Source organism: Mauremys mutica, chromosome 1 (genome assembly GCF_020497125.1).
Source record: "Mauremys mutica isolate MM-2020 ecotype Southern chromosome 1, ASM2049712v1, whole genome shotgun sequence".
Lineage (NCBI taxonomy): Eukaryota > Metazoa > Chordata > Testudines > Geoemydidae > Mauremys > Mauremys mutica.
Genome location: NC_059072.1, coordinates 315,264,766 through 315,279,569, shown reverse-complemented (window position 1 = coordinate 315,279,569; position 14,804 = coordinate 315,264,766). Strand labels below are relative to the sequence as shown.

The following is a 14,804-nucleotide window of genomic DNA, read 5'->3' as shown; positions in this document are numbered from 1 at the left end:
TAGGCCATATCCTGTTGTGGAACAGGTACAGTATTGAGGACAGCAGGATTGCACCAAAAAGGGGAAATGTTCCTTGTGTACAATCATGTTCCTCACTAGATGTGTGGAATTCTGAAACTTGTGAAAAGTTAATTTTTAAATTCATATTAAAGTTTCCGCCATTTCTGGAACAGAATGTGTCTGATGTCCATTTCTACTAAAAGTCGCATGCTTTTGATGTTAGTGATCAGGTCCAGTGAGCTAATCCAGAGTGTTTTCCTCCAAGTCCTTCCTCATGTGAGGGGAAAACATATCTAGGAGCTATGAATGCCACAAATTTCAACTTAGAAAGTTTCCTTCTATGCATTCCAAAGGAGATGGGGCTGAGGTTTGTCTACCTGTGGAGTGGACGGGGGGAGGGAGACCCATTAATCCCATAAATCTAAAAAGGGGAGAAGAACTCAAAAAGGTCCAACACCTCCAAGCCATCCTACAGCTGTGTCACCCCTTCCAGATCTTGCTGCCATGTTTTCCATGACAATTACTATTCCAATATTCAGCCACTCACCATGCACAGGAGGAACGCCAGGGAGGATAACAAAGTCAGCATTATTTCCCATAAGGCAGTCCCTAGAGCCTTGCAGCCATTCTACCTCAACAACTGTGGAGTTTTAACTTTATGGGTTGGTGGGAGGAGGCAGAGCTCCCATAGGATTGGAGAAAAAGACGGAACAGGACATGGAACCTGTGCCTCTCCGCCTCCCTGGTCCTCTGGCCACGGTCCACTAGTTTTGACTCTTGCATAACTGAATTAGAGGAGGAAAGCTTTTGGCAATAAAACTCTTAACTGGCAGCCCTGTGTTAAGCATAGGTCTGTTTGCTGCCCTATTTTGATAATTTACATTGAATTAGTTATTCCCATGCTGATGCTTTCCCCCCCTTTAATGGTTTCTCTGTGTTGACTTGCTGTCAAAGGCCCAACTCTGTAAGTGAAAACTAACTTGTTTTTAATCGGAAATGTTTAATTGATTAACATATCAAAAAGTTACACAAATAAATGCATTTCTTTTGGAGAATCATTAATCAACTTCAAAGGATATGGATTTAGAATCATGGGCTTTTGTGGAATTTATTTTTTCTTATCTACGTACTTCCTTTCCCTTCATCTGTTGAGCTTTTAGTGTTTGTGAAATAGAAACATGAAAACAGAGACAAAATGTAGGAGAATGCCATGAAAACCTTTGCATAAGATCCTGACCAATTTGATCAGCCTTAATCTGAACTACCCTTACCATCATGGTCTAATCCTAAAAATGATGTATCGTGCTATAATGCTTATTAGTCTTTGTCATCCAATAGTGATTATATAATGAAGACAGTTTTCTACTAAATATAGTACCAGGATGGAAGCAGCAAATGAACAGACATCAGATAATCAAGACCGAGAGAGAGATCATACAGTTCATCTGCCTGCCAATGAAGGATAGTGCTTTACTGCACATTTGCCAGGGTTGTTCTCAATCTAGTTTTAAATGTCCCAAGTGACAGGCTTTCACCACTTCCCTTTGGAGACTGTTCCAACAGAACACTTTCATTTTAAATTACTTTACAGTAGAACCTCAGAGTTACGAACGCCTCAGGAATGGAGGTTGTTCATAACTCTGAACAAAACATTATGGCTGTTCTTTTAAAATTTTACAGCTGAACATTGACTTAATACAGCTTTGAAACTTTACTATGCAGAAGAAAAATGCTGCGTTTAATCATCTCAATTTAAATGAAACAAGTACTCCTGTTCTAATCACAGAAAGTTTCCTTACCTTGTCAAAAATTTTTTTAAAAAGTTCCCTTAATTTTTTAGTAGTTTATGTTTAACACAGTACTGTACTGTCTTTGCTTTTGTTGTTGTCTCTGCTGCTGCCTGATTTTGTACTTCCGGCTCCAAGTGAGGTGTGTGGTTGACTGATCAGTTTGTAACTCTGATGTTTGTAACTCTGAGGTTCTACTGTACTTATAACCTAATTCAGATTTAGACTCATCATGAGTCATTCAGAGTTGGCGTTTACACTCTAAGGGCCCAATTTTGTCCACTTCACTCACCCTGAGTATCACACACTGGGCCAAATTCCACCACCCTTATTTGAATGGAGTAGTACTTTACTCCAATAGTGGTCCCACTGAAGTCAGTGTAATAACTGACAGAGCACGATATTACTCCACGTAAATAAGAGCATTGGAATCTGGCACTGTGAGAGTAATCCCATTGTTCTGGATCACAGCACAGCCTACATTCTAAAACAGGGCCATAAGCAGAATTAAGGTTAGCTCCCACTCCAGTCTCTGCATGGCCTCCCCATAGCTTGAGTCCAGCCACATAGACGTTAGTTATTCACTTTGGTTCCAGTCCCTCAATGCTCTGACCAGAACATCTGAGATGGAACAGGGGGAGAAGGGGTACTTGGCTATTGGCCTAGGCCAGTAACAGATTACTACTCACCCCAGAGCAGGGCAGCAATAGTATTTGAGACATACAGGGCACAATTGTATGAGCTAGCCCATTGTGACTAGTGGGATTATTGAGATGACACCCCACTCAGAGTAAGGATGGCAGAACCAAGCCTAAATGAAAATGAATGGGATTGCTCTGTCACAAGTACAGTTTTGCAGCAGTTCTACACAGCAGTAGTAGAAAGAAATTAAGAGACTTGCCAAAAGCCCCACAGTAAGTCAGTTGCAAAACTGGGACTAGAACCCAGAATCTCCAGATAGCTGTTCAGTCCACTAGACCATGCTGCCTTCCTACCACAGTCAAGTCCACAGGCAGGGTTTCTATGCCATAACTGCAGTGAGAGCCAACACCTTTAAAGCCTACCCTGAGAAAGGCTGTTAACACTCACTTCACCTTATACCGTCAGATGTCTTGATATCTTTTCATGACTGTGAAATGCTACCCTTCAGAATGATCCAAATTGTTCTGTCAATAAATGGGGATCAGAGAGACTGCTACAGTAGGTATTGTGTAAAGGTTGCTCTGTAGTCTCTGACTGAATACAATTATAACATGGGCAGAGTTTGATAGACTTGGGGAAGCAGAGATGTGCATGCTGGACAAAAGTGGAGCACCTCTGTAATACTGTATGAATACTATACATTGACCTGGTTATTGGGATGTGTACTGTATGAATATATTGGCTTAGTTTAATAGGGGGCTGTAAGGAAAAACACGCAGGAAGGGAAAAAGAATGGTGCAAGATAAGCCATTTCTCAGCAAATGTTTAAGAGGGTTGTTAAGAGACTATGCCTGGGCAGGAAAAGGTCTAGAGACCAAAAGATCAAAAGGACTGCAGCCGTTTAAAGGGTCTCTATCACACATACTCTTTCAAGAGAAGTGGGTGGGGAGAGTTGTTCAGGACAGCCAAACAAAGAAGCAGACAGTTGCTGGTATGTGAAGAAGTTAGTCCTGCCTAGATTATCATCAAGGAATGGTAGGTAAGTCTTAGGGTAAGATAAGACTTTTTAAATCCTTTGTTCCTACTGTTGAAATAAACAATACTTTGACTTTAATAAAGCTGTATGGTCACTACCAGTACAACTGGTCACAGACTCCCAAAGAGAAGAACCCTGGGTGCTGAACCCCATTGGGCCTGCTGGGTAAACATGCTTGAGACACATGGTACATAGCCCAGGGCTTGGTCTAAGAGTGGGAGAAGTGCAGCATCCCATCTCAGGATAGATAAAGGCACAAGGGGTGATACCTGAGGAGGTACACTCAGACCACAAAGGGAACAGAGGTGTGGTTAGCTGTGGAACCATGACACTTGGGCTTTACGAATTCTGTTTACCTTTTGAGGGAAGAGTGGAAAGGGAAGAGAGAGAAAACCTTTTTTTTTAAAAAAGTCTATACAGTACAAATTGTTTACAGTGTTTGTTTCATTCATAAAAGAACTGATATGCAGTTTTAGCAATTTGCTGTATTTACAGTGATTTTCCTCTGCTTAACATTAATTAGGCTAAAACCGTTTGAGGCCAAGTACAAAGGCATGTATTGTTTTATTTAATTTTAGAAAATAGTATATACTGTATATAGCTAAAATCTCAACATTCATCACCCCAGATACCTGCAGCAACTACTTGAACCTGGATTCTGCCCCTTTACTCACTCTGAGTAGTACCTCCCCATTCAATTATTTCAATGGAACTATTTGCATAGCAAGGCGCTACTCGGTGTGAATAAGGTGACAGAGTCTGTTCCTTGGTATGCTTATTAGGAGTTACCACCACAGTTCTACCAACACTATGCAGTGGAGCCCACTGTAAAGAAAGCAAAGCAGCACCCAATATTTTGTTACCATGATAAGAAATAAATAGTAAATCTTTGTATATTAAGAGACTTTCGTTTAGTTTTTCCCTTAGCAACTAAGCTGTGTCTTATCCCTGTTTGGATCAGTATTGACATCTAATGCCCTGTTTGGATCAGTATTGACATCTAATGCTGGGTAGTTCAATCACAAGTACGTATTACTTAGGAATGCACCGCGGGATAGAGCTTAATCACTATTTCATAGCCAACTGTGGTAGTGTGAGGTTAGTCAGGATATCAGTCACACTATTATGTTTGGCAGCCATGTATCTATATGGTAAAGGTGATTTGTTTGTTACATTATTTTTAAGTTTCAGGGCTATTGATAGTGATTGTACTCCTACACCCTCTTTACTTCGTTAACCTTTTTCCATTAGAAAGACATCACTCCATAGCCTTACCCCAAAATAATGGGAATACCTAGATAATAACACATTGGATTGGGGCTAACATAGAGTCATGATGAAAGCATCTAGTATGAATATAATGTGTCACTATTGCTAAAATTGCACAAACTTTTTTTTTTTAATTACTGGAACCTTTCTTACGGTGATTTCTGCCTATTTAAATGGACCAAGAGTCAGAAACAAGCCCTGTGTCATTAAATCTGCACAGATTTTAAAATGTTTAAACATATTCTCAGAGATTTACTATGTTATTCCATCATCTTGTCTGGAAATTTACAATCCATTATTTTGTACTATGAACAGCATCCTTGTTTATTTTATGGCCTGAGAATAAAGTAAACTAAATGACAACAACGCCTGGCTATTTCCTTTTATCTACAGGAATGACCTTTAGTATATAAATTCCGGGGATGTCACTCTTGCATTTCGATATATGTTTAGATTAGCTGGAATGTAGGCAGTATTGTTCTTGACTGAATGAGGAATAGACGACTATGGTGACAACATAACTATTTAATAAACTGAACTGAGTGTCACTGGATCTTACTGGGCAGCTTTCAGAAAAAGCTCAGTTCTTGGGCTTTCTAATAGCAGAGGCTCTTTAACCCTCTAGCCAGTTAAAGAGGGTTTACAGCAGCTTTTGTCAACCAAAGCAGCATAAACAAGCCAGAGCATAATAAATGAATTAATCTGTCCCATAACTTTTTCTGTTAAAGATTTAGTACTAACATGTAAAATATAGGCCTGATCCATTTATACAGAGAGGGATGGAGGCCCAAACTTTTGAATATTCTCTATGATGAGTTTCCAGAAAAATATGTTTAAAGGCATTCCTCTAGTGAACTATAACCATTCTTTGCTTTAAACTACCCAGATGGTTGATTGAGTCTGTACCAATGACAGCAATATAGTCCATTATAAATATATAATAAAATAACCAATCCCCCATTAACCAAGCTGCTAAAGTACAGCTTGCCCGTTTGGAACAAGAAATTAGTTCATCTTACCACCATGTCAATTTGTTTTTCTTCCTTTTCATGGACATTCAATTTCTTTCCAGTGTGATCATTGCAGCCATCTAAATGACAGACATACTGGCTTCTGGTATGCTCACATTTATCTCGTTTCCCAAGGAGAATAGTCCTTTTATAAAGACCATTGTAAAATGCCCCATACAGTGGCAGCTCTGTAAAAACGTCATCATCATCATCACCTTCCTCCTCCTCTTCAGATGAAGAAGCCTCTGTGTCTGTGACCTCACAAGTATGGAGTTTAGAGTTAGCGCTATGTGATAAAAATTCAAAATCAGAAAAAGTGATCGCACTTGGTTTCTGTGTTATTACTCTGATCTCTTGAACCCTCTCGGATTTCTCAGCTGATCTTTCTCTTGGAAGGAGCGGTGAGGAAAATGCCTCATGTGAGGGCAGGTGTGTAAGACTGTCCTTAGGTTTGTGCCCTGAAGAATACTGTAATTTTCCACAAAGATGCTTTACCTCAGGCTCAGCAGCACCATGGCCTGTAACCCTGCTAGGTTCCAAGGATGTCTCAGTGTAGCTTACTAACTGTGACATAGATGAAGAACTCAATTCGGATTCAAGCAGAACATTATGGAACTCAAGTTGGCAATCACATTCTTCTACCTTTGTTTCATATTTTGCATTTTTTGACTCCTCTGAAGTCCCCAGACACGTGGCATATATAAAATAAGGTGACACCTGCTCCTCTTCAAAGAGCTTAGCTTCCATTCCAGCAGATTTCATCCATCAGAGGTCAAACTCCACTTCATTGCTGGATGTCTTGAGAGCCTCTATTCTCCATGCTGAGTCAGGAAATGTCCTTGTATTATTCCTTCAAGCCCATGGTCAGAGAATCATTATTAATGCTTGGAGATTGACGCAAATGATCCAGATCTTCTCTGTTCCTGAAATACAAAAAGGTAGGTTTTATTGATGCTACTACACTTGCATTTTGAGTGCAACAGTGGAAACAATCTGAACATCTAAAATTCCATATAAAATCTAGGGCAAAATCATCCCATAACATTTTTGCCGCAAACAGATGAAATTAATTGAAAACTTGAGCAGCTTTAACCTATTTACATAACTGGTTATTAAGAAATATGAGGTAAATACAGAAATGTTTTTCAAATATTGGCTCTAAATATGTACAAGATAGACCAGAATAGTTCAGACTGATCTAATGCATTTATTGGGTAAACACAATGTATTTTAAAACTTATTTACATATAATTTTCTGTGATCGATTATTTTTTGGTCTGTCAAATCCCTAAGGCCTGGTCTACACTGGTGGGGGGGAGGGGGTTATGCAACTTCCGCTACATGAATAACGTAGCTGAAGTCGACATACTTAGATCGACTTACCGTAGTGTCTTCACTATGGTGAGTTGACTGCTGCTGCTCCCCCGTCAACTCTGCCTGGACCTCTCACCGAGCCGGAGTACAGGAGTCAACGGGAGAGCGCTTGGGGATCGATTTATCGCATCTAGACTAGATGTGATAAATCAATCCCTGCTGGATCGATCGCTGCCCGCCCATCCGGCCAATAGTGAAGACACCCTAAGGGCTTTGAGATTTTTTAGTTGAAGCTAGTATAATGTGGAGGGGAAAACAAAGGCTACTGACAGAAGATACTACATTAAAATAGACTCATGGGTTTGCTTTAAATTATAATGTAGAGTTAAAACTGAAGTTCTGTCCCTCATCTGCTCTGAGCTGCCTCAATATTATAAGCACTTGTGAACAATACAATTAACCATTTTCAGATGCAATACAAAAAGGGAAGGCTGACTAGAGAATTTCAGCTGTAACTCTAAATTGGCTGGTTTAAGTCACTCTTAGGGCTATCTTCTCTGCCCAGATCTAGTCTGCAGATCCCCAAAGCACCAAATGAGATGCACATCTGACTTTGGGTCCAGAAATCAATGACTCATTTATACTGGCGCATTTATGTAATTTGTCTTTTCTTACAGATCAAATACTGATAATCCTCATTTTAATGTGTGTGTTAGTATGTCACATGTGAGAACAAAACAGAACAGAACCTATTCAATATGTTAATGGATGCTTCAGCCTTTGATGGCATGTGACAAGCCAAAGAGAAAAGGCATATTAGAAGCCAACATTATGACTGTCAAAGTGAAAAGAAGACAAAGTATGAAACTGGCACATGACATGTTTTTCACTGCACATATCAAAAATGACCAATGGACATTGGCCAAGCATATTTTATTGCTGGGCTATATATAATGTTATTGTAACAGTCATGATTAGGATATGAAAAATAGAGAAAATGTATTTTGTATATGCACAAAATTTTCTTCATTATGAGCTTTATTATACAAGCTTCAACTGTAGATGTGTACACACATACACTCCATTTCTTGGTTAGACAGGATGAATAGGCCAACATTTACAAATGTAGGTGGCTAACCATAGGCATCTGCAGTGCTGGTGCTAGCCCATTGGAGACCCTGAGCAGGAATATTCCTCCCACCATCCCACATACTAATAATTAACGGTGGGGTGGGGGGTATAGAGCTGCTCGGGGCCCTAAGCAATTGCTTAGTCTGCTTATGCCCAGCACTGGCACTAGGCATTTGAAGCCTAAAGAGAGGCCCCTCAGTAAAAAGCAACCTGCCTTTCAGAAGTGTTGAGAACGCACTTGTCTCCTTAACATCTCTGTGAGCTGCAGGGGCACAGCATCTCTGAAAATCAGGTCTTATTTAAATGCCTAAATACTGAACTAGGTGCCTAACTTTGGCCACCCAAGTTTGTAAAGTTTGGCAATAATGAATAAGGCCCCTGCCAGTTCATGTGAATATTGTCTATTCCTCATTTGAAGGTGTATCTTTGCTCTTCACTCCCCTGGCACCCTATATCCTGATGAAGGGCATACTCCTATCAGCCACTCTCCTACCCTACAATACATATCACCTAAGGATTAGTATAATGGTACCGACCCAAGGTCTGTCTAATCCTGTAGCCTGTCTCTGATAGTGGCTAGTACCAGATGCTTCAGAGGAATATATAAGAACCCTGCAGTAGGCACATATGGGATTAGCTTAAGTCTTGAAGCATGACGTGTAATATCTCTTTCACATTTTTTAATAAATTATAACAGCTCTGGCTATTCTTGCTAGCCATATACACATCCAATCCCTTTTTGAATCTTGCTAAAGTCTTGGCCTCAGTGACAGTGATGCTACAGTCTATTTATACACTGTGTGGGAACATACTTCCTTGTCTCAGTTCTGAATTTTCCGCCTTTTATTTCCATTGAATGTCTCCTTGTTCTTGTGTCATCAGACTGGGAGAACAGAAGAACCTAGGACTGGGCTTTTTCTGTGCTGCGATGTAGGGTACTTCAGGGACAAGGAGTGGGGAGAGGAGAGGATGTGGTTCTCCATGCTTCATATTTCAGCCCTCTCCCTTCCCCATGGGTGAATGAATGCAATGACCAAAAAAAAAGGATATGGGAGACCAAGATACAGTAAAACCTGCCAAGAGTGACCACTCATGGGAGTTAGCAAAAAGTTTGTAAGAGGTGGTCTCTCTTCAAAGGTTTGCACACCAGAGATCTGTGGTGTTCCAAGGCCTCTGCAAGTAGTCATTCGTGACAGGGGGTTCCTCTTCAGAGGTGGTTTCCAAGGCAGGTTTTGTTGTACAAGTAAGTGGGGACTGACATATAGACATTTACAGGTTAAACATTGATCACATTTGGCAGAAGTGTGGATTTAGAAGGCCCCACCTATTGCAGGATCTTAACACATAGATCTCTGGAAATTCAGAGGTGAGTCAATGTAAGTTCTGTTGCTTTAGTCACTCACATAAAAAGGTCTGCAACATGGATCTGCAAGACCGCGGAATTAGTAATACAGGTATGAATATCTGAATTTACAGGTTCTAAAATGCAATAGTAAACTTGCTGGAAAAGGTCTTTAAACTTTGATGAATGGAGACATTAATTTGATCATATTTGGGTGAGCCTAAGTCTGTATTCTAATGCTAGCTACTACCAGGCATTAATTTAGGTAACATTTTTGTAGAGGAATAGAAATCTTTAGGTCATGTTTGTTTTCTTTTAATCCAGGAGAAAACAAAACAGATGCTACCTCAAAGTTTCTCAGCTAGCCTACTTTGAATTGACTTGTTTCAGAGTAGCAGCTGTGTTAGTCTGTATCCGCAAAAAGGACAGGAGTGCTTGTGGCACCTTAGAGACTAACAAATTTATTTGAGCATAAGCTTTCATGGGCTACAGCCCAATGAAGTAGGCTGTAGCCTACGAAAGCTTATGCTCAGATAAATTTGTTAGTCTCTAAGGTGCTACAAGTACTCCTGTTCTTTTTGAATTAACTGGAATCAAACTAAGATTGCCCTCAAAGCAGCTTAATGAAAATCACAAAAGAAGCTGCACAGAAGCATTACAAGAGGTAAAAAGTGCAATACAATAAGCATAAGAACATATACCACTCATTACATAATAAGAAATGTATACTGGCAGCCTCAATTTTATTTTCTAAAGAAAGCTTCATACAAAACCACATTACATTCAGTAGAGATTTTTAATAGCGCAATTAAAATGCTAGAGAATATTAAATGCCTTGCAATCTGATGCCTGGAAATGTGTATGTACATGCATACACACAGTCACAATCATCATGATATATTGGTCTGATCCTGTTTTTCTTGCACATCCAAAACTCTCATTCAAGTCCATCAAATTTTGGATGGAGACCATAACCAGTGTACATATTAGTTTTAACCATAAGCTGGGGAAAATGGACAAAAACATCTAATACACACATACACAATTGCATTTTCTTTATTTAATAAAGAGAATTATTTTCTGTGGCAAATGCTGCATTACAAATGAGCATACTTTTTCATATGGTAATTATAATAATAGATAACTTATGTTATCTCTGCAGGCATTGGTTCAATTGGTACATTTTAGTATTTTCATTTTCAGTAAAGTTGGCATGTTAGAAAGTTGCCATTAGAGTATATCAATGTGTGGAATTTCTTTTCTTTTCATTAAACCACCTTAGACTTGAACTGACAAACTAAAGTAATGAAACAAGCACTGACCTAGGCTGCAATAGCACACATCTCATTTTAAATAACTGGCTTTAACCCCCAAACTGCCTTATACGTTTGTCTCCGTTTTACAGTAACTTTGTTTAAGGACTACTATTCACTTAGAAACTATCTTTCCTTACAAATGAAGCAAAAAGATTTGAGAAACACAGACCAATATAAACTAGACGATCAGGAATACTTCTGTTATGGAGGATATTTTTACCTGTTTTGTAAGATAACCCCATATTTTTCAAGTCAGTTAATTTCCATAAGCGTAACAACAGGAATTCAGTAGACAGAAAGATCCTCCAAGTCTTAGGGCAGAACAGAAAAAGAAGCGAATAGATCCTTAACAAAAGGCATTTCAGCTAGCTTGCTGCACAAGGACTCTGTCAACAGAAGTATGTGTGAGAATCCCTGGGGCTAGAACAGCCTTCTGCAAGCACTGGCCAAATTATTCAGAGAAAGAGACAGACAGAAAAAAAAGGGGAGAAAGAGAGGGAGAGAGCATGCTTGGTAGGAACACCAGGCACTTCTAAAAATATACAGTGTGACCTCATTCTTCACACTATGCCAGACCCTAACACTGCCTTTATCACCTGGAGCACGTTTCATGTTGACTGTGAGATGGTTTTGTTGCTGTCAGTTTTTGAAAGGTCAGGCTGAGAAACTCCTTTGGAAGCTCCTTCGAGCCAGCATGAAGGAAACGAAAAGCAGCTTTCCATATTACTTCCAAATTACTTCCATTACTACTTTGTTTGTGTTGAGAGTGACTAAGAGCTGCATTTACAGCCCAAATTTCAGTAGCCCTCCCTTTTTGCAATCAAAGTTTTACAGATAATTTCGCACGCACTATTAAGTGTGCACACCATGTAGGTCACTGGGACATCCAAGTCCCTGGCTATATTTACAAATCAGATATTTGAAAATCTCATCTGAAAAGTGTAACCATGAAGAGAACACAGAAAATTATGTGGGAGAATTCTAATGAATTAGAGCTTATTATAAAAGAATTTTCTGTGTTGCTTTTGATCAGAACAGATAGTACAAATGGAAAAGCTGCAATACTAGTTCTCCTGTAAGGAATTTTAGATCTGAATAACTAAGAAAAAGTTATATAACATCTTTCATCCTCAAATATCCAAAAGCACGTTACAGACTGTGGCAAATTATACAACCCCACCGACTCATTTCACTAAGTCAGAATAGATCTATAAAGGTCTAGAGGGTAAGCTCTAAATTTTTGGCAAATTTATGCCTGATGCAGCCAGATTGACTTGATTAGGGCTACACAGGGTGTCAATCACCACAGAACTTGGCTTATATATGAATGAGTCACTCAGCAAAATGCAGCCGTCTCTTGAGTAGAACAAAGCAGCCATTCTTCAACAATTATACTACACAACAATTTTAGTTGTTAGCAGAGGAAGTAAAGAATCTATTTTCCACTTTAAACTATAAGGGAAATTTTTGATAGGCTGAACATACATTAGACATGTTTGAAGTTAATTTGGTCAAGGATGTTAACACCCTTGCTGCTGTGAAATGTGCCTTGGATTTGTGTCTCAGTCTAACGACATCATCCTCAACAGCACTGCCAATGCGAGGATTGTGGGGAGTCAGTCTGTACAATGTATTGGTACTGGCTGATATTATAAAGTTATGACATTTCTGTATCATGGATGGCCTCTCTGTCTATCCACCATTGCTAACAAACCTTGAAGCATCTACCTCCCAAACCAGTGACAAAAGTGAATAATTGAGGACTAGCCAAATTTCGGTGAGAACAAAAGAGTAACTGTGTCCTAGAGAAACCCAATTCTCTCCAACTTTCCTCAACAGAGGACTGGAGGTTTGGAGAGTAGAAATTCCCCAAGAAGGACAAAGAGACAGGGGTGACGAAGCAGGCGGTTGTAAAAGGACTAACAGGTGGAAGACTCAGAAGACACAGGCAAGAAATTTTGGGCAGGAAATGGATTGGCCAAGGTCAAAAAAGTCTCCATGTTTCAGAACCCAGGCCATGTACTGCAACAGAATGACCCTGGATGACCCTGACCCCAGCCTAAAGAATGCTCTAGAGTGGTCAGGAAACTGAAGCAGGGAAATGCATTTAGGGTTTATTATTTTTGTAACAGAGCTTAGACAGTTTGACTGCAAAGGTCTCAGCTCTCAGGAGGGGGAGCCAGAAAAAAGATCTGCACCCGGAGAGTGTGCCTAAGGACCCCAAGATAGGGACAGTGCCTGGACTCTGTTGAAGCTCTGGAGACTTAAAACTAATGGGATTCAGCAGCTGGATCCTCTCACAGCAGTCTGGTAGTGGCCAAGGGGGAAGCTCAACTGGAGCTATACCAGCCCCCTAACACCACGTTGGAGCAATGGTTTAGTTGTGATTTAGAGGGAAGAATGCCACCTACACAATCACTGACACCACTTGGAGAACCTAGATATTTACTGCATGAAGTTTTTTTCTTGTTAGTTTATGTAATCTGGGTCTTGACCAGGGGCTGCTCTAGGAATTTCGCCACCCCAAGCACGGCGGCACGCCGCGGGGGGCGCTCTGGCGGTCGCCGGTCCCGCGGCTCCGGTGGACCTCCCGCAGGCATGCCTGCGGATGCTCCACCGGAGCTGCGGGACCAGCGGATCCTCCACAGGCACGCCTGCAGGAGGTCCACCGGAGCCGCCTGCCGCCCTCCCGGCGACAGGCAGAGCGCCCCCCGTGGCATGCCGCCCCAAGCGCGCGCTTGGCGCGCTGGGGTCTAGAGCCGGCCCTGGTCTTGACCTTACAAGTCTTTATGCTATGTGCAGCCAGGAGACCAAGGTTGTTGTGAAGTAGAGCAAAGGAAGCAGCAGCTTTGCAGGGGCACAAGTAAAGTTAAGCACTAGGCATAGTGTTTCGCGCTTAGCAGATGTCTGTCTCAAGCCCCCGGCCTACCTGATCCCTTACTCTCAGGATGGCAAGAAAGAGGCAGGGTGTAAAGGAGAGAACTGGCTCTTGAGGATACATGGTTTTCAATATGATCCTCAGCATGTGACTAGAGCACTTAGCTATTCAGGTCCTTCTCTGCCTGCCACTTGGCAGGAGTAAGTTAGTGGCCATGCAGCACTATCCTTGTTAATCCAATATAGTGTACTCCCTGTCCTAGTCAGCATATTTTATCTTGCACTTATGACTAAGGCTAACATTTTGTCACAGATATTTTTGTAAAAGTCACAGACAGGTCATGGGCAAAAACGAAAAATTCACAGTAGCCAGGACCTGTCTGTGAGTTTTACTAAAAATACCCGGGACAAAATGGGGATCTGTGGGTCCCCACACTGCCTGAAGCGGGTCAGCTGTGCAGGGGATAGGAGCCGCCTGCAGAAGCTGAGGGCTGTGGGGTATCCTTGCCACCTGCAGGTCCGGGGGCTCCTCTGTCCATGGGGACTGGGAGCTGCGGGGTACCCCTGCCACCTGCAGCTCTGGGGGCTTGAGGTTTCTCCACCGCCACCGCCCACGAGCTCGGTGGTTCCCCTGCACCTGCTGCCCCTGCGAGGTCGGGGGTTCCCCCGCTGCCCCAGGTGATCAGGAGGTTGGGAGTTCCCCCACCACTGGCAGCTCCAGGGGCCCCACTGCCCATGGCAGCTGGGAACCCCAGGGTACCCCACTGCCTGTGGCTGTTTGGAGCTCCGGGGGCCGCTAGAGATGGAAGGGTACCCCACAGCTCCCTGCCCCCATGGGTGTGTGGGGCGGGGGGTTGTCCCTGCAGCTCCTGAGCACTGCAGACTGAAGTCACGGAGGTCGCTGGAAGTCATGGATTCCATGACTTCCGCGACCTCCGTGACTAAATCGTAGCCTTACTTATGATGTACAGGATGAAACTCTTGATAAGATTTTGGCTTGAGTGGTATGGCTACAGGCACTTTCCAGTGGGTTAGACTTAAAATCTGAGGTACCTTAAAACTATTGTCTCGTGGGATCAT

General features: G+C 41.6%; 1 protein-coding gene across 2 annotated transcripts in view; it reads right to left on the bottom strand.

Annotated features, from left to right (window-relative positions):
- STARD13 (StAR related lipid transfer domain containing 13) overlaps positions 1 to 14,804 on the bottom strand; it is a 518,446-nt gene that overhangs the window by 420,795 nt on the left and 82,847 nt on the right. Inside the window, exons 1-2 of one of the 2 annotated variants that reach the window (XM_045016165.1) lie at positions 11,068 to 11,190; positions 5,754 to 6,667 (exon numbers count right to left, since the gene is read on the bottom strand). In XM_045016165.1, the coding sequence (XP_044872100.1) occupies positions 5,754 to 6,506 (753 nt within the window). In that variant the 5' untranslated portion in view covers positions 6,507 to 6,667; positions 11,068 to 11,190. Of the gene's footprint in view, positions 1 to 5,753; positions 6,668 to 11,067; positions 11,191 to 14,804 lie in introns of those variants that run through there. The other variant, XM_045016174.1, reaches the window with a different exon arrangement.